At 46.1% G+C, this 18,123-nt stretch overlaps 1 protein-coding gene across 2 annotated transcripts in view; it reads left to right on the forward strand.

The window, feature by feature from the left end:
* The first annotated feature begins 3,782 nt into the window (after positions 1–3,782).
* ARHGEF12 (Rho guanine nucleotide exchange factor 12) overlaps positions 3,783–18,123 on the forward strand; it is a 244,174-nt gene continuing 229,833 nt past the window's right edge. For both annotated transcript variants that reach the window (XM_079787790.1, XM_079787791.1), the window contains exon 1: positions 3,783–4,450. In XM_079787790.1, the coding sequence (XP_079643916.1) occupies positions 4,419–4,450 (32 nt within the window). In that variant the 5' untranslated portion in view covers positions 3,783–4,418. The remainder of the gene's footprint in view (positions 4,451–18,123) is intronic.

Below are 18,123 nucleotides of genomic sequence, written 5' to 3' on the forward strand. Positions count from 1 at the left end.
TGCATTTTGGTCATTGTATATTGATGGATGGAACTCTTTCTAGTTATATGTAGAAAATAATTAAGCGTCTTCAGGACAGAATTATCATGCTACCAGCAGGTGGTGATGTATCCTGGTTTGATCATTCAGAAAGTGGCTTAGAACCCTAACTCGCCTCTATTCTTTCCCAAAATAAACATTACAAAATAGCTGGCTGTGCCCTGAGTGTAAAAAAGATCAAGCAATAAAGAGTCATCTCTGGCCTCTGTTTATCTTTTCCTTTTTGTTTTTTAACCCTTCTAAATTTTTTTAATAAAGTAAAATCCATTAAGAACAAGTAATAAACACGTATAAGAAATTATCCTAAAAAGGTAATATGCAAATTGACCGTCACACCCATGCACAAGATGGCCACCCCCATGTGATCACAAGATGGCTGCCCCCATGTGGTCATAAGATGGCTGCTACAAGATGGCCAGCAGGGGAGGGCAGTTAGGGGTGACCAGGCCAGCAGAGGAGGGCAGTTGGGAGTGACCAAGTCAGTGGGGGGGGGGGGGGGCAGTTGGGAGCAACCAAGCCAGCAGGGGAGGGCAGTTGGGGGCAACCAGGCCTGCACAGGGGGCAGTTGGGGGTGACCGGGCCGGCAGGAGAGGGCAGTTAGGGGTGACCAGGTCAGCAGGGAAGGGCTAAGTTAGGGGTGACCGGGCCTGTAGGGGAGGCAGTTGGGGGCAACCAGGCCTACAGGGGAGGGCAGTTGGGGGCGATCGGGTCAGCAGGGGAGGACAGTTGGGGGCGAATGGGCCAGCAGGGGAGCAGTTAGGTGTCGATCAGGCTGGCAGGGGTGTGGTTAGGGGGTGATCAGGCTGGCAGGCAGAAGCAGTTAGGGGCAATCAGGCAGGCAGGTGAGCGGTTGGGAGCCAGCAGTCCCGGATTGTGAGAGGGATGTCCGACTGCTGGTTTAGGCCTGATCTCTGTGGGATCGGGCCTAAAACGGCAGTCGGACATCCCCAAGGGGTTCCAGATTGGAGAGAGTGCAGGCTGGGCTGAGGGACACCTGCCCCCAGTGCATGAATTTCATGCACTGGGCCTCTAGTCCTATATACTAAAAGCCTAATATGCTAAGTGTCTGGTCAACTAGTCAGCCGTTCAACCAATCAAAGCGTAATATGCTAATGATATGTAAGGTCGCTCAACTGCTTGCTATGACATGCACTGCCCACCAGGGGGCAGACAGTCAACCAGTCGCTATGACCTGCACTGATCACCAGGGGCCAGATGCTCCCACTAGTAGGTTAGCTTGCTGCCGGGGCCCAACCAATCAGGACTGAGCGAGAGGAGCTGGACACTCCCTGGAGCCCTCTTGCAGTCCCTTCCCCATCCTGATTGTGTACCAATGGGGTCCCTCAGCCTGGCCTGCACCCTCTTGCAAACCGGGACCCCTCAGTGGATGTCAGAGAACCGGTTTCTGCAGGCCAGGTCGAGGGACCCCACTGGTGCACAAATTTTTCACTGGGCCTCTAGTAATATCTAATAAAGAGGGGATATGCAAACTGACCATCAGACCGTCACAAAGATGGCAGCACCCACAGTGGAGGCGGGGTTTCTATAACACAAGATGGCTGCACCCACAGTGGAGGCCAAGTTCCTCTAACGAGCCTTAAGGAGCAATCAATCAGCAGGGACCTGAGGCTGCGTGGTGCTGGGCTGGGGCAGGGGACCTGCGCCTGTGCCCTCCACCTGGTAGGGCTTGACAGGGGACCTCAGGCTGTGCCCCCTGCCCCGGCGTCAGGCCAGGGGACCTCAGGCCACGGCCTCCGCCCCAGCTTCAGGCAGGGGGCCTTCAGGCTGCGTCCCCCACCCTGGTGCTGGGCCAGGGGACCTGAGGCTGCGCCCCCCACCCAGCGGAACTTGACAGGGGTGGGGCCGGCCAGGTCTGGATCTTGCCCAATGGGGGTGGGCCGGCTGGGTCTCGGTCTCGCGTGATTTTGAGGCGCTGCGGATGGGCGGGGACTTGACTCTGGGTCCCGTGGTGTGCCCCAGACTCTGACAGGAGGAAGATTTTCATATACATTTTACTAATTTTCTTTGATCTCTGACACTTCTATTATAGAGAAAGGGCAAATAGCAATATTAAAATATTTCCTCTAATTAATCCCCTTTTAATGTGCATGAATTTTGTGCACCGGGCCACTAGTCCTATATAATAAAGAGGCAATATGCAAATTAACCCTCACACCCTCACAAGATGGCTGCCTACGACCAGGCCAGCAGGGAGGGGTTAGTATGGGACGACCAAACTAATGAATAAGCAGGCTGTGTGGGGAGACCAGTCCTGCAGGGGGTTTAGTGAGGGACGGCAAAACGACTGAACAAGCAGGCTGCATGGGGCAACCAGGCCGACAGGGGGGGCTGTGAGGGGCAACCAGGTTGGCAGGGCGGGCAGTTGGGGGCAACCAGGTCAGCAGCAGCGGGGAGGGGGGTATTAGGGGTGATCAGCAGGGGGTAGTTAGGGGTGATGATCAGGCCAGCATGCAGAGGCAGTGAGGGGAGATCAGGCCAGCGGGGGGTGAGGGGGGTGGGGAGATAGGGGCAACCAGGCGGGCAGGCAGCCAGGTGAGCAATTAGGAGCCAGCAGTCCAGGAATGTGAGAGGGATGCCCGATCCCCGGGATCAGGCCTAAACTGGCAGTTGGACATCCCCTGAGGGGTCCTGGATTGGAGATGATGCAGGCTGGGCTGAGCGGACCCCCCTGCCCTGCATGAATTTTGTGTACTGGGCCTCTAGTAAGAAATAATGATCACAGTTAGTTACCCTTCTAATTTCAGCCTTAGTTCAGACATCTATTCTGGGATAATGATCCTTTCTTTCATGAACTGTGGGGATTGACTTTTAGAAACAGCCTTGTTAAGAGGTCATTATTTCCCGGCTCCAAATCCAGTGTTTACTGTATTTTCCTGGTCACTTTATTTCCACAAAAAGGTTGAAGTCCCGTACCCATCAGCACAAGTTTAAATTCACAAGTCTGAAAACTTTGATAAAACTATAGCTACTTTAGATGTCTGCAGATGGAATGAAAAGGAACTATGTTGAATGGGTACAGTTACTTAAATGGCTACCATACCTAATTATGGAATCACAAAACTAGACGGATGTGGAAATCTACCCGGGAAGGGGCGGGGAGACGGGTTTTTCCCTCCGAACTCTTCAGAACTATCGCTATGCACTTGACACATCTCCTTTCTCTTCTCCCGTCCTGCGTTCCACAGCCAGCTCGAGTCGCTTTCTTAACTGGGCAAACAATGCATTCCGCTTTGCCAAAGCAGGAGCCGCCCGCAGACACTTGTACTAAGAAACCCCGACTCCACTTTCCCTCCCCCGCCCTGCGCTGCTCGGCCGCGGCGGGAGGGCACGGAGGCCGGCAGGTGCCCGCGGGGCAGCCCAACCCCCGGGCCGCGGTGCTTCCCGGAGAGGCCGGCGGCAGCACCCGGACCGGAGGTCGTTTCCGTCCATCACAGGCCAGAGTCGGGGGACCGGGACACCCCTCCGTGGAGGGCACGTCTGCAGGACCAGAGCTGCTCAGCCTGAACGTCGGGCGGTGCCCTTAGGACTCGGTCTCGGGTGAGACCGGACTCGGCGCTGCGGGCCGGGGCTCCGGGCCGCCCCGGAACTACGCCTTCCCCCCCCCCCCCCCCCGACAGGCTCGGCGCGCGGCGGTCCGGGCGGGGCGCCCCCGCGTCTGGGCGGAGGCCTCCGGTCAGCGGGGCGGGGCCGGCTCGCGCTGGACGCGGCGGAGACAGAACCGGAACCGGAACCCCGCCCGCCCCGCCGCCGCGGCCTCCTCCGCCCGCTGCGCGAGCTCCCGCGAGGCCCGGACTTGGGAGGCGGCCGCGACCGAGGGACCGCCGCGCAGGCCGGACGCTCCGCCGCCTCGGGAGCCGCCGCCCGGCCGACGGGGCGGGGCCGCGCGCCGGGAAGAGCCGGCCGCGGGTGCGATGGGCGGCGGGCCGCGGCGCTGAGGCCGGGCTGCTGTCACCGGCGCCGCCGCACCCGCGTCCGCGCCCGAGGCCGTGGGGGCGGCGAGGAAGGCACAGCGACCCGGCCCGGGACATGGGGCCGCGCCAGCCCGGCGCCCGGCGGCCCCCGACAGACGCGGCTCCCGGCGGCTCCCGGCGGCGTCCTCTCCCCGCGCGGCCCTAGACTTGCCCCTCTCCCGGCGGCCTCCGCCCCCGCCTCCGCCCCGGCCGGTCGGGGCGGCCTCTGTTCCGGCTCCCGCCGCGCCCCCGGCCCCTGCGGCCGCCCTCGATGCCGGCACGCCGTTCTGAGCCGGACCTCGTCGTCCCTCTCGGAGTCGGGCCTGGGCCCCGAGCGGCGCGGGGAGGCGGCGGTGCGCCCGTAAAATGCCCGTTGGATAAAAGGAGGACCTCTCGCCACGGGCCCCAATGAGCGGCACACAGCCCACGACCACCGACAGGTTCGTACGCGCCGTCTGCGCCCTGGCCGGGCCCCGGAGCCGGGACTCGGGGACGCCTCGCACCCGCGCCGGTGGCCGGCGGGGCGGAAGGGCGCCCGGGAGCCCGCAGCCAGGCCCGGCCCTGACAGGTCCTGGGTGGGCTGCTGGGGATGGGGTTTTCTGGGGAGAAACTTCTCCGCAGGTTCTCTGTGCGGGGCGCGCCTTGGGGTCCTGTCCTTGCCCGGGGCCGGAGGAGGGGACTGGGGAAAGGCCAGCGGCCGCTCGCTCCTGCCCGGGCCCGCGGCGAGGTGCCGGGAACTTGGTCCCCTCGGCCCGCCCTGCGCAGTGCTGACCGAGTAATGGTCCGGGCTGTTGACGTCACCGTCAATCACAGGCTCTTGCAAGGGACAGTGTCAAGGAGCTAAAAAAAAGTGAGGGGGAATCCTGGGGCTTTATTTGAATAATTGCATTTTCAGTATTTCATCTTCCAGAAACATTTGTATTTAAAGGGATACAAACCCCAAGCGAATCGTGTAGGGCGGGCAAGCAGTGGACGCGCCGGGTCTGCTGGTGGGTGGGGAGCTGTGCAGGCCATTTGTGATTTCCGTGGAGCACTCTTCATAGTTTACTTTTGAATATCAGGCCAAGGATAAAAGCATCTTCTTGGACTACATTTTATTTTTCACTTTAATTATGGCTTTGTATCCTTGTCTGAGACTTCAGCTTGTTTTTTCCCCCAAGCAACCTTCAAACTATTATATCATTAAAAAAAGATAAAATAATTGAATTAGGGGGCCAGTGAAAGGTCTTTGATGAAGGGTGCAATAGTGCTTCTGCAGAAAATAGTTGAATTTCCTAAACGAGTTTCACCTAATTGTAAGACTTAGCTGTTGATTTAAAAGGGCCAAATTCCTTTATCTTACCATAACAGCTACTCCAAAAACAGAACTTCCTGTTCCTGTTGATGCTTTCCAGTGTCAAGTGAATGTTTACCTAGAAAGATACCATTAAACATTTAAACTATATTTATTTTTAGATTGGGTGTCTTAAAAATATGTTTTAGTTTTTAATGAAATGAAATAATTTTCAACTTTTTGAGAGCGCACTTAACAGGAGTAGCAACGCTTATCTTGATTTCTCTGGTTATCCTCATTCCTTTCGGGCTGTTTTGCTTCTGAGAAATCAGTTTCATGGGCGTGTGGGTGATTGTTCTCCTGGTTTGTTCAGCTCCCTCCCACTCTGCTGAACCTGTAGGCAAGAAGTCTTACTAGGAACTGAGGTAGTGTTGGTGGTTTTCATTGTGATAATAGGGGTGTTTAAATTTGTAGAGACAGATACAAAGTCATCAATTCATTCCACACAAAAATCACCCACAAACCCCACTTAATGACCTTTCTTCCTCTTTGCTTCTCAGAGATTTTCTTACTATTTCCATTATCTTGGAAATAGAATCTTGGGATGTGTGCCCTTTCTGTAACGCAGGTGAAGTACAAATATACAATCAGCATGCAGCGAATCGGGGCCTGCTCTTTGCCAGGCACTGTGGTAGGCCCACAGGGTGCAAAGATGAGGATTCTAAGTCTAAGATGAATCTGCAAATTGGTTTGGATAGTAATATCTTTGAATTGCTGCAAGTGCTGCCTGATTTTACCTATTTTTTTTAGAGAAAAATAACACCTTTAAAAGTCATTTAAGAAGCACTACTCAGACAGTATGGAAACCTGTTTCTTAGAAATTTACTAACAGCTTTTTAAAGTGCTAATTATTCTTATGTGACCATTACTTTTCTTGAAGCATATTCTATGAATAGCTAGCACCCATTGGCTCTTTGGGAGAGGAGTTGCCCCTGACCCGAATGTTGGGGTGAAACACAGCTTTGATCCTCTGTGCCAGGATGCCTTCACAGACTCCTGCCCGCGTTCCCACCTCCCAGCCCTGCCCGCCTCATCCTGGTCCGGACTCACTGCAGTGTACCGGAGGCGGCCCTGCCGATCTAGAGCTGTGGGCACAGTTGGCAGTGCCAGTGTAGCTTTTAAAGATCCTTTCAAGTTTGAAGTTCTGCGACACGGTCTGGCTTTGCTTGGTAGGGTGTGCAGCCCGCAGGCCCGCGGCGGGACTGGAGTCTGTCTGTCCTCAGTGGGATCGGACGGGCTGGTTTTGGACGTTACTCTGTTTTGCAGTTAGCTGGTGGCAGAGGACACATGGCTGAACGAGATAAGCAAGTTTTATTCTTATGTGTTAGGGAAGTGCTGGGGCTGGGATGGAATTCAACTATGTTTAGGCTGGGATTGGTCACTTTGGATGCTCAGAACTAATATCCTGTTATTATTTTGCAGTTAAATTAACACATTTATTTACTCTCTTTTCCTCCTTTTTATCTACTCCCCAAACCGCCCCCCCCCTTTTTTTAAAGCATCGTCATCAATGAAAAACCCGAACTATGTTTATGGTACTGTTTGTATATAGACTCTCTGAACAGCTTAAAGACATAGGTAAGCAGGGGACCTTCTAGTCTCTTGCTTTGCAACTTCTGTGAGACCTGGAGACTAGTTTTCATCTTTTAGAATCAGCACTTAAAAAGTGGCGGAAATATCCAACTGCTGCTTTTCAGTTTGCACTGATGACCACGTTCAGCCCTAAAACTTACCTTGTTTCCAGTCCTCTTAGTGCCGATCTCCTGTCGCCGAGAATTCAGGGCTTCTGTGGCGATTGGAGTTTCCTCTGAGAAATAGAAGAGATTGATTTTCCGTGGACTCAGTAAATGATTTCAGGCTAGGTTCTAGAACAATGAATTTTTAGGGGACAATACAGGTGGGATTTTGTTATAAGGGTCTTCCTTGAAATAAATGGAGTTTTGTCTTGTCTTGGACTTATGGATTTTGTTGTTGTTTTGATTTAGAGATAAAGAAAGGTTTTTGAGGTATTGGCATTTTCTTAGTGTGAGTTCAGCTTTATGCTTATTTAATTTGAGTAAACTTTAAAAGTGAATGTGAAAACCTGTGACTTTATATGCATATATCCAGTAATTAGCATTTTCATTCATGATATTTTTTTCTGCCAGCGTTGCTATATAATGCTTTTGATTAGAAAACAATGCAAAAAATACTGTAAGTGTGCTCATTTGAAGGTTGCCTGAGCCATCTGCAAAATGAAATTATTTGTAGTATTATAAAGTCAGTTATTTGATAAATACAAAATTGAAATTGGGAATCAATCCCAGTTATGTTGTCTTTTCTAATATAAAACCATGATTCATATAGGTATGCAATAGTACATTCACTTGTTCAATTCTACATGAGCCATCCAAATTAAATTAAAAAAAATACAGAGTTGTAGTCTTCCTGATAAATGGCACATTTATTAGATGTTCACATTTATTCAATGAAATGACAAGCAAAGCTTTATTTGAATCAATGCACAAATATGTTAACCTGGAAATACTGCATAACACATTCTTGGTTTCCAGTTGTATATAATAATGTTGAGTTAACCTGTAGGATTTTTTAAAAACTAAGTTTGAATTTTCAATTTAAAAATTAAATTTGAGGCAAACATTGACGGAATCCATAAATAGTGTGTTTTACAAAATTTTTTGTGGAACATTGTGATTCCTGGGAAAATCTATAATAAGAAAAGCGTAATATGCTAATTAGACCGATGTCCTGCTAGATGTCCTTCCGGACGACCTTCTGGACAAAGCCAGGCTGCGAGGGAAGCCGGTGCCGGCAGCCGGGGGAAGGAAGCCTCCTCTTGCATGAATTTCGTGCATCGGGCCTCTAGTGTTTGCATAAACACACGGTTGCCTCTTCTAAACGCCATCTAGAGATGGGTATGAGTAGCCTGCCAAACTGACATGGGTCACAGAACCAACAGGATGTTTTAATGTTTTTTATTCAGAGATAATTGGAGGAACTCTTTTACATCATAGTTGTCTGACAAAGTTACTAAAAATGTTTCTTATCATGTAATTTCTTATCTCCTAGAAAGTGACCATGCCGTGTTCTCAGGAGTAGGGCGTTGGCCTTCATTTGGTCTCCAACGGGAACACTTGGCTTTGACGCTGTCTAAGGTTTCATGTGAAGACATACTCCTTTCCCGTTTAATAATTAAGAGTCTTCAAAATGGTGGCGCTTAAACCGAAATTATAAAATCAGCAAAATCATAAGTATTTTATCTCCTTTTGAGTAAAATACCCTCATGCATGTACTGATATCCTGTCATTCTTTAGCATTTACAATGTGTTCGACTCAGTGTAGAGCAGATCACCACTTTAGGCAGCTCATAAAGTTTAAGTCAAGTTATAAAACTAGAAAGGACAGTTTTATAATCTAGATTTTTTTTGTATGTTTCTTTTTTTTTAAATTTAATAAATCTTTATTGTTCAGATTATTACAATTGTTTCTCCTTTTTCCCCCCATTGCTCCCCTCCACCCGGTTCCCACCCCACCCTCTGCCCTTACCTCCCCCGCACTGTCCTCATCCACAGGTGTACAATTTTTGTCCAGTCTCTTCCCGTACCCCCCACACCCCTTTCCCCCTGAGAATTATCAATCCCCTCCCATTCTATGCGCCTGATTCTATTATATTCACCAGTTTATTCTGTTCCTCAGATTTTTAATCACTTGATTTTTAGATTCACTTGTTGATAGATATGTAGTTGTTCATAATTTTTATCTTTACCTTTTTCTTCTTCCTCTTCCCAAAGAATACCTTTCAGCATTTCATACAATATTGGTTTGGTGGTGATGAACTTCTTTAGCTTTTTCTTATCTGTGAAGCTCTTTATCTGACCCTCAATTCTGAATGATAGCTTTGCTGGGTAGAGTAATCTTGGTTGTAGGTTCTTGCTATTCATCACTTTGAATATTTCTTGCCATTCCCGTCTGGCCTGCATAGTTTCTGTTGAGAAATCAGCTGACAGTCATATGGGTGCTCCCTTGTAGGTAACTAACTGTTTTTCTCTTGCTGCTTTTAATATTCTCCCTTTGTCTTTTGCTCTTGGCATTTTAATTATGATGTGTCTTGGTGTGGTCCTCTTTGGATTCCTTTTGTTTGGGGTTCTGTGAGCTTCCTGGACTTGTAAGTCTATTTCTTTCACCAGGTGGGGGAAGTTTTCAGTCATTATTTCTTCAAATAGGTTTTTAGTATCTTGCTCTCTCTCTTCTTCTGGCACCCCCATAATTCTGATGTTGGTACGCTTGAAGTTGTCCCAGAGGCTCCTTACACTATCTTCAACTTTTTGGATTCTTTTTTCTTTTTGCTTTTCCGGTTGGGTGTTTTTTGCTTCTTTGTATTTCAAATCTTTGATTTGATTCTTGTGTTCCTCTAGTCTGCTGTTGGGTCTCTGTAAAATATTTTTTATTTCAGTCAGTGTATGTTTAATTTCTAGTTGGTCCTTTTTCATATTCTCAAGGGCCTCGTTAAATTTATTGGCCTTTTCTAGGAAATTCTTGAAAAACCTTATAACCGTGGTTTTGAACTCTATATCCAGTCGTTTGTTTTCCTCCATTTCTTTTGTTTGGGATCTGTTTCCTTGTCTCCTCATTTTCGCTGCTTCCCTGAGTTGGTAGGGTAGCTTTGTGTACTAGGTGTCCTATATGGTCCAATGTGTTGGCCTCCCAGTTACCTGAGGTGGACACTCTTGGTGCACCCCTTTGTGGACTGGACTGTGTGTACAGCCTTGTTGTAGTTAAGTCTTGATTGTTGTTGGTGTCACTAGGATGAATTGACCTCCAGGCCAATTGGCTGTGAGGACCCGCTGTGTCTATAATGGGACAATTGCTGTGCTGGAGACACGCTTATGGGGCAGGACTTGTTCCAGTAAGGCTTTGGTGCTCACTGAGTCTGCCTCCTGAATGTGTCCCTTATGAGAATAGTTGAAATCTGGTGTCGTCTCACACTGACCACTAGATACACTAGCTTCTGGATCTCCAATGGGGTGCAGGTCAGCTACTGTCTGAGGCCACCCAGCAGGAGCTACAGCGAGAACTACAGTTTTCTCCTCTTTGCTTGGGGTTTGGAGATTTTGGAGCTGTCTGACCAGAGCTGCAGTTTGTTAGGTTAAGCTGCAATAGGGCAGGCCATTCATATGCAAAAGCCGCTGCGTGGAGCTTGGGTGGGTTTGTAGATTGTGCGGGGCGGGGTCTCAGGGAGTCACTAGGCTAGGGCGTGGCAAACAGCGATGGCTGCCAGTCAGCCGTCTCTGCGTCTCCGCGTTTCCAAGTCCCCGTGTCTCGTGCCCCAGCGCAGTAAACAATGATTGCTGCATGCACCTCTGCAAGCAAGCCACCCTCACTTTCCGACCCGATGGCAGACAGTCCAGCTTCTCCCCGTAGGAGTTTGGGTCCCCAGCGTCTCCCCAGAAACTGGAGTTCAGAGTAATCGGGAGCTTGTCTCCCTTCGGGTTGAAAAAAGCAGTGCACCCAGTCGCCCGCCGCCAGCCCGGTTCGCGCGCCTCCGTACCTCAGCTTTTCAGCGCTTGTGCGTGTCTCAGTGCTCTTTTCTCTTTCCTTCTAGTTGTAGAACTTCCACTCAGCCAGCTTTCCCGTGGTTCTGGGTGATAGACGTTTTGTCTTTTAGTTGTAGTTTTGAAATTGTTGTGCGAGGCAGCAGTGTAAGTGTTTACCTATGCTGTCATCTTGGTTTCTCATCTATAATCTAGATTTTTAATCTAGATTATTTGGCTCTCAAGTCTCCTACTTTTTCACTTTAAATTATTGTCTTTCTACATACATTATTTTTTCTTCCCTACTTTCCAACCTGACCAAGCCCAAGTGGGATTTTGTCTCTTATAGTATACTTTTTAGTACCTTGTCTGTTTTAATTTTAAGTGATTCTAGAGTAGCTGCTCATCACTTTCTCAGGAGACTGCACAGCAGTCTAATCTCATAATCAGGACACGTTTTTAGTTTAGAATTTTGGAAACATGCCAAATTTAGAGCATTTTACTTTTTCAACTTAGGATATCTAGAGTACCAAGATAGCCATATATGAAAGAAGTTTGTCAAACAGCTTCTAATTTATATTAGCTTCTAATATAGCTTCTAAAAAATGCCCATGAAGCTAATATCAATAATTTTCAGCTTTTTGCTTCTGCAGAGGTAATACACGATGATGCCGAAGATCAGAGGTTTTGCCAAAATGGCATAAGCATACAAGACTGACTTTTAAAAAAAATATTTTTATTGGTTTCAGAGAGGAAGGAAGAGGGAGAAAGAGATAGAAACATCAATGATGAATTGGCTGCCTCTTGCAAGTCCCCCACTGGGGATCGAGCCCACAACCCGGGCATGTGCCCTGACCGGAATCAAACCTGGGACCTTTCAGTTCACAGGCCGATGCTCTATCCACTGAGCCAAACCAGCTTGGGCACAAGACTGACTTTTAATACAAGGAGAGACACACTAAGTTTAATTTAGTGAATTAGTTAATGTAGCTGACAGATTAGGTTCTTACTGGCTTCCTAGTGTTGAGAAACATGCAAATGTAATGGCCAATGAAAAAGTGGATTTCCTGTCTTGGGACTGTGAGTAACAATTCAGGAAGAAATGGGAAATATGTTTTAAAACTCGGGTTTAGTTGGTGCTTACTTGTCACACTGCTTTTCCTTTTAATATAAAACTGATTGTCATTTAAAGAAATTGCTTTGAGACTACAGTTTTGGTTAAATATTATATTTAAATGCTGATTTTAGATTCACTTAAGATATTAAATAGGAGTTTGTAGGTCTTCTGTGGGTTCAGAAAATGTAGATTATTCTATTGTTGAAAGACTGAAGACGTCATTGGCATGTGAAGAAATTGTATGTGTAATGCAGAAGGCGGCTGTATCTTATCCAGAAGACTAGTAAGTCCTCAAATACACTTGGAACATACAGGAAATCTGTGAGGGTGCGTAGACAGTCTTCCATAGATGTTAGATGCACTGTCTGTCTGTCTGTCTGTCTTCCAGACACAAGCTAATATGCTGTGGTTTGCCCTGTTCGTCTTTGTGGTTTACTCAGAGGAAGTGGTTCTTGTGGGTGAAGGTCTGATCTTGTCAGAGATTGTTGGTGGCACATGCACTGTCAGCTTATTTCCTGTTTTATTGGCTGTTTGGGGCAAGACCTTCTCAGGGCACGTACTGCTGAGGGGTATTTAAATATTTTGTAGTGAAAAGGATGGATTATTACAATGTGTAACATCTACCTCTCAGGCGAAATGAGGGTTAATGTTTGTGAAGTGCTTTGAGATGCAAGTCTGAAAGTACAGACATTTCCTAATCGTATTTGCAAGATACTGCTATGCTCAAATATTGCTCAAATTAAGTAAAAATATGTTCACGTAGTTAAGTCTTACTCTATGGAACTTGACTTCTGTAACCTTTCAAGTGTTTAATCAAGGCAAGAGTCATGGTTAGAATTTTTTCCTTTTTTTTTCTTCTAACTCTTTTTAATAATTTTAACCTACATGGGCTAACTTAGTAGAATAAAATACCTTGTCTGTAGTAGCACTATTTGAGTCTTGTTCACAAAACTTAATGCCTAGAGCAAGCTTCCTCATCAGTTTACTGGTGTACTAAAGTAATGTAATTGAGAGAATTTCCTTTGAGATCAGTACCACATAACCCAAATCCCTGGGTTTGCTTTGCTGAAACCTGCGTCATGCTCCTGTGGTTTATTTATTTATTTTTGCATTTAGCCTTTACCACTTTAAAAAATTAACAGTTGTTTTTTTTTCTGGGGGGGGGGGAGACACTTTTTAAAAAGCTAAATTATCAACAATTTTTTAGTTTCTCAAGGGTAGAAAGATAGCTCTTAGTCATTTTTAAGTAACTATTATTTGCTTAAATATATTTTTAATACTAAAATACATAGGAAATAAAAAATAGCTCAAATTTTATCCAAGTCCCTAGATGATGATGTTCAGGTTTAAAAAACATACACAAGAAAATTCAATGACATGTGATGGTATAAATAAAGTCTCTCTGGTCTTCTCCTTATCCCTGTACACCCACCAGTTCTCAAACTGTCTGCCCAGAGTTAACCATAGTTAAATTTTTTTGTCTGCTTTCTAAAACATTCTTATAAATATACTAGCCTTTCATTTTAACATGCTTTGTACCTAGCCTCTAGCGTATCCATCAGCTTTTGCTAGGTTATGCTACCATAGCAACCCATTCAAATTTCAGTGGTGTACAACGGGGTTTATTTCTTGCTTACATTGTATCATGTCCGCTGTGGACCGGCTGCAGCATTTGTGGAACCCTGGCTGAGGGAAAGAACAGGAAAACTGGTGCAAACATACGATGGCTCTTCAAGTTTCCACGCAGTCCTGGTGTCCATCAGTCCCTCCGCTTACACATGCACTGGCCAGAGTAAGCTGTGCGGTCAGGCTGGTGGTCCGGGGTCAGGGATGTGGACCTGCACAGGTGGCATTGCAGGCCACATCCTAATGGCAGGGCTGCCTAAGCCTCAAGGAAGCCACGGGGAGAGGGAGGAGTCATTGGGAACCAGGGGAAGTGCTCAGTAACTGCGTGGTAAATGCATTGTTTTGAATCTGGGAAGTTTTTAAGGGAATACTTCAAACATACAGAAACGTAGAGACTGGCATGGTGAACCCCGCTTTCACATCCTTTCACATCCGCGCGTGGACAGTCGCTCATCTGTCTCCTGCTTCTGTTTCTCCACTGGATGATTTTGAGGCAGTTTCTGGATACCATCATTTTACCGTAAATATGCCACTATCTCTGAAAGGTAAGGTCTGACAGTATCCCGTCTTTTAGTAGATTCTTACTGTCTAGTTAATATTCTTACCTACTAGACTCTAGGAGGTTGAGGTAATGGCTCTGTGGGTTGATAGGTGTTAAGTAGGGAAGGATGTTTATTGAGTGACAGCCAGAAACCTGTTCTGTGTCATTTTGGGTATTTCTGGAGGAGGCTTACAGCAGAATGTCACTTGTGTTTCCAGCATCATCTTTACTCTGAGACAGAGAGAGAGAGAGAGAGAGAGAGAGAGAGAGAGAGAAGGAGAAGAAGAAAGGAAGAGGAAGAGGAGGAGGGGGAGGGGGAGGGGGAGGGGGAAGAATAGGGAAGGGGAGAGGAGGGGAGAAGAGAAGCAGGGAATAAGCCTCTGGGGGGAACATTACAACAGATGTGATTTGCAGGAGGTTTCATTTCTCACCGAGCCTCTGTTGAAATGATGCCATTTGAAAGGAATCCTAGCCCGAATGGCTCTCAGTCTTCTGGGAGTTCCCAGTCAGTGATGTGATTTACTCTGGAGAAGAACATTGGAATCATTTATAAAAATCCTGTATTCACTATTCGATTTACTGTCCAGAGAAAGGCTCTGTCAAATCGTTAAGGATGTCCTCAGGATAATATAAAAGTAAGGAAATGAGTCTATCTGATTTTCTGTTATTTTGATTGAATGTGTTGGGGCGATATTGGTTAATAACGTTTCACAGGTCTCAGGTACACAATACTACAGACCGTCATCTGTACACTGTGTACATCCCAAGTCAGGTCTCCTGCCGTCTTGTTTTTTTTTTTTTTTACAGAGAGGAAGAGAGAGGGATAGAGAGCTAGAAACATCGATGAGAGAGAATCATCGATCAGCTGCCTCCTGCACACCCCCCACCGGGGATGTGCCCGCAGCCAAGGTACATGCCCCTGACCGGAATCGAACCTGGGACCCTTGAGTCCGCAGGCCGACGCTCTATCCACTGAGCCAAACCGGTCTCGGCTCCTGCCGTCTTTAAAGCCACTTTCAACTGCTCGTGTTTAGATGGTTAAAGCCTCCACTTTGAGTCAAGACTTCACAGACTTTATTGGCATGCCGCGTGATGCGGTGCGCTCACCTGTCCTTCCTGTGGTTGTAGGCGGCGGCAGGCAGTGCGTGTGGACCGGGGTCATCAGTTGCCCGGCACGTTCTCTGGGGAGGGGTGTTAGTAATCACAGTGGGAAGCAGGTAAAACTGACTAATGCCCTTTAGTTTGTAGATTCGCAGGTGGCAGTGAGGTGATCAGAGGGGATTTATACAGGCTAGTGAATAAATAATTATTGTAATTAACATGACAATAGCTTATTTTAGTATAGTACTACTATCTAATTTTTTAAACTTCTTTCACTGTGTATAGAGACATTTAAAGTAGTCTTTCTAGATATTTAAAAGTTTTGGTTTTCTTTAGTTAAGTTCTATTGTTTACCTCATTTCAGAATCCATGTAACTGCAGTAGAAAAATGGCTATCATCTATAATAATAAAAGTGTAATATTAGACTATAATAATAAAAGTGTAATATTAGACTAATTAGACTGGACAGCTGAACGACCTTCTGGACGTCCTTTGGACGACCTTCCAGAGGAAGTCCAGGCTGCGAGGGAAGCCCAGGTCCCGGGTGCCAGAGGGAAGCTGGTGCGGGCAGCCGGGGGAAGGAAGGCCTACTCTGCACGAATTTCATGCATCAGGCCGCTAGTTGACTTGTAAATTTAATTTGAGTTTTTCTTGTCATTGAATTGATTTTGGCTTTTGTTGCTTGGGATAATACAGTTTGTTTTCAATGTGTATGATTTTTTTTCATGGAGTATAACTCTTTGATTTGCCATTGTTCGTGTTATTTTTCTGTTATATCATGATTAAAAACATTTATTTTCAAAGATAGTTTGTCATTCCTTAAAGCAGTGGTCGGCAAACTCATTAGTCAACAGAGCCAAATATCAACAGTACAACGATTGAAATTTCTTTTGAGAGCCAAATTTTTTAAACTTAAACTTCTTCTAAAGCCACTTCTTCAACATAGACTCGCCCAGGCCGTGGTATTTTGTGGAAGAGCCACACTCAAGGGGCCAAAGAGCCGCATGTGGCTCGCGAGCCGCAGTTTGCCGACCACGGCCTTAGAGTAATGTGCTTTGGTTGTGGTTTAGTTTCATGGGCAAGCTGCACAGTTTGGGGAAAGTTTCGTGGCTTCAGTTACTGTATTTATTCAGAAGCTCTCCATGATCAGAGTTCTCGAGACTGTTTGAGTATGTTGCCTGTGAATAGTAAAAAAAAGAATCTTACCACTAGCAATCATCACTTAATAGGATTAGGATGCTAGGTACAATTGTTTCAAAAAATAGGAATCAAGTAAAATATTAAGTGGATAAATAGTAGTGATTATGTTAATCTTTATTCCCTGGCAAAATTATTTTTGAGACTATCCTGTTTGTCACAGATAAAACGCTTTGAAAAGAAAAGCTATTTCAGCTCTTACTTTTACATATTTTCCGTTTTCAGCCTTTGAAGGAGAAGAGCAGTGGAAGGGGCCTGAATGAGGGGCTGAGGAGAACGGAGCCTGGGTGTTGTGTGTGAGACTTGTCCTGCTGCTTACCAGCTGAAAGTCCTTAGGCAGACGCACCTCTCGGAGCAAGCAGTTTACTTTCCACATCACTAAAAATGGGAATAATAATACTTAATTTGCAGAGTTGTCATGAAGATTAAATGAGAATGTACTTAAATGCCTAGCACCAATAAATTATAGTAGCTGTTACTGTTTAAATTTCAGAAATTAGTTATGTTTTTCTAAAACTGTGATCTATGCGTCTAAAAGGACTTTGAATTCATATGAACTTGCTGCTGTTATGACTGTGCCTTGTGAAAATATTCCTTATCCTTTATATTTCAAATTATAGGCTGTTTTTAAAATTAAGGTACATTTGGAAGTAAGAAGAGACTTAAGAGACACAGTTATTTCAGTTCAGACTATGAAGCAATAACATGTTTAGTTGCAGAATTGGTTAGATGTTTAGGATTGGCTGTCAGCTTTTAAATCTGCCTTCAATAACTCAAAATTTGTCCAGTTCTGTCTTTACACATTAGTTTATTTATTTATTCAGTAAATGGTAATGTCTGCTCTGTATAGGTCATTGTTTTGGCAAAGTTATTTTGAGCTCTTGTTACCTGTTGATTTATATTTAAGGATTAAGAGATTTACCTGTTAGAGTGATATTAATTGACTAGTGGCCCGGTGCATGAATTCGTGCACATTGAAAGGAAATTAATTAGAAGAAATATTTTAATATCACTGTTCGCCCTTTCTCTATAATAGAAGTGTCAACCAAATTCATGATCGACAACAACAGATGGAAACACATGCATGTGATTGGCACCAGCGAGAGTTTTATATTTATTGTGCATGCGTGAGTCAACTTAGCCTTTTATAGATATAGAATAAACTTGCTTAATTAGATCTGCTTTCTGATTTAGCTAAACTTTTTCCAGCCCAGTGAAACACCCCAACTTCTCTTTCAGGTAATTGTCAGCAACTCAGCAGTAAATAGCAACATGAAGCAGATTATTATCGTAGATCAAGCAGGGAGAACAAAGGGTAAACTATTTAACTGCAGCAGTGTTTGACTATATCCTGCTCAGTGAGAAAACCTGAAGTCATTTTCAAGGTCCACCATTTCTTACTTCTTTTCAGTCAGGCCAAGCCACTAAGCTTTCTAAATCTCCATGTTCTGGCTAATGAAAAGAAAATAGGATTCCACCAAGTCTCCTGTCTACCTACTCTAGGACTTCTGTGAGGATCAAATAAGATGAGGCAGGGGAAAACGCTTCACAGACATTTGGTTAAAGTGTGAAATGTTTGCACCTGGCTATAAAGCAAGTCGTGTTCCTGGGCTGAGGAAACTGCAAGGAGGCTAGTCGCTAAGGAGAGGAAGCCGGGCATTGCTAT

The sequence above is a fragment of the Cnephaeus nilssonii genome, assembly GCF_951640355.1.
Source record: "Cnephaeus nilssonii genome assembly, chromosome: 13".
NCBI classification, from domain to species: Eukaryota; Metazoa; Chordata; class Mammalia; order Chiroptera; family Vespertilionidae; genus Cnephaeus; species Cnephaeus nilssonii.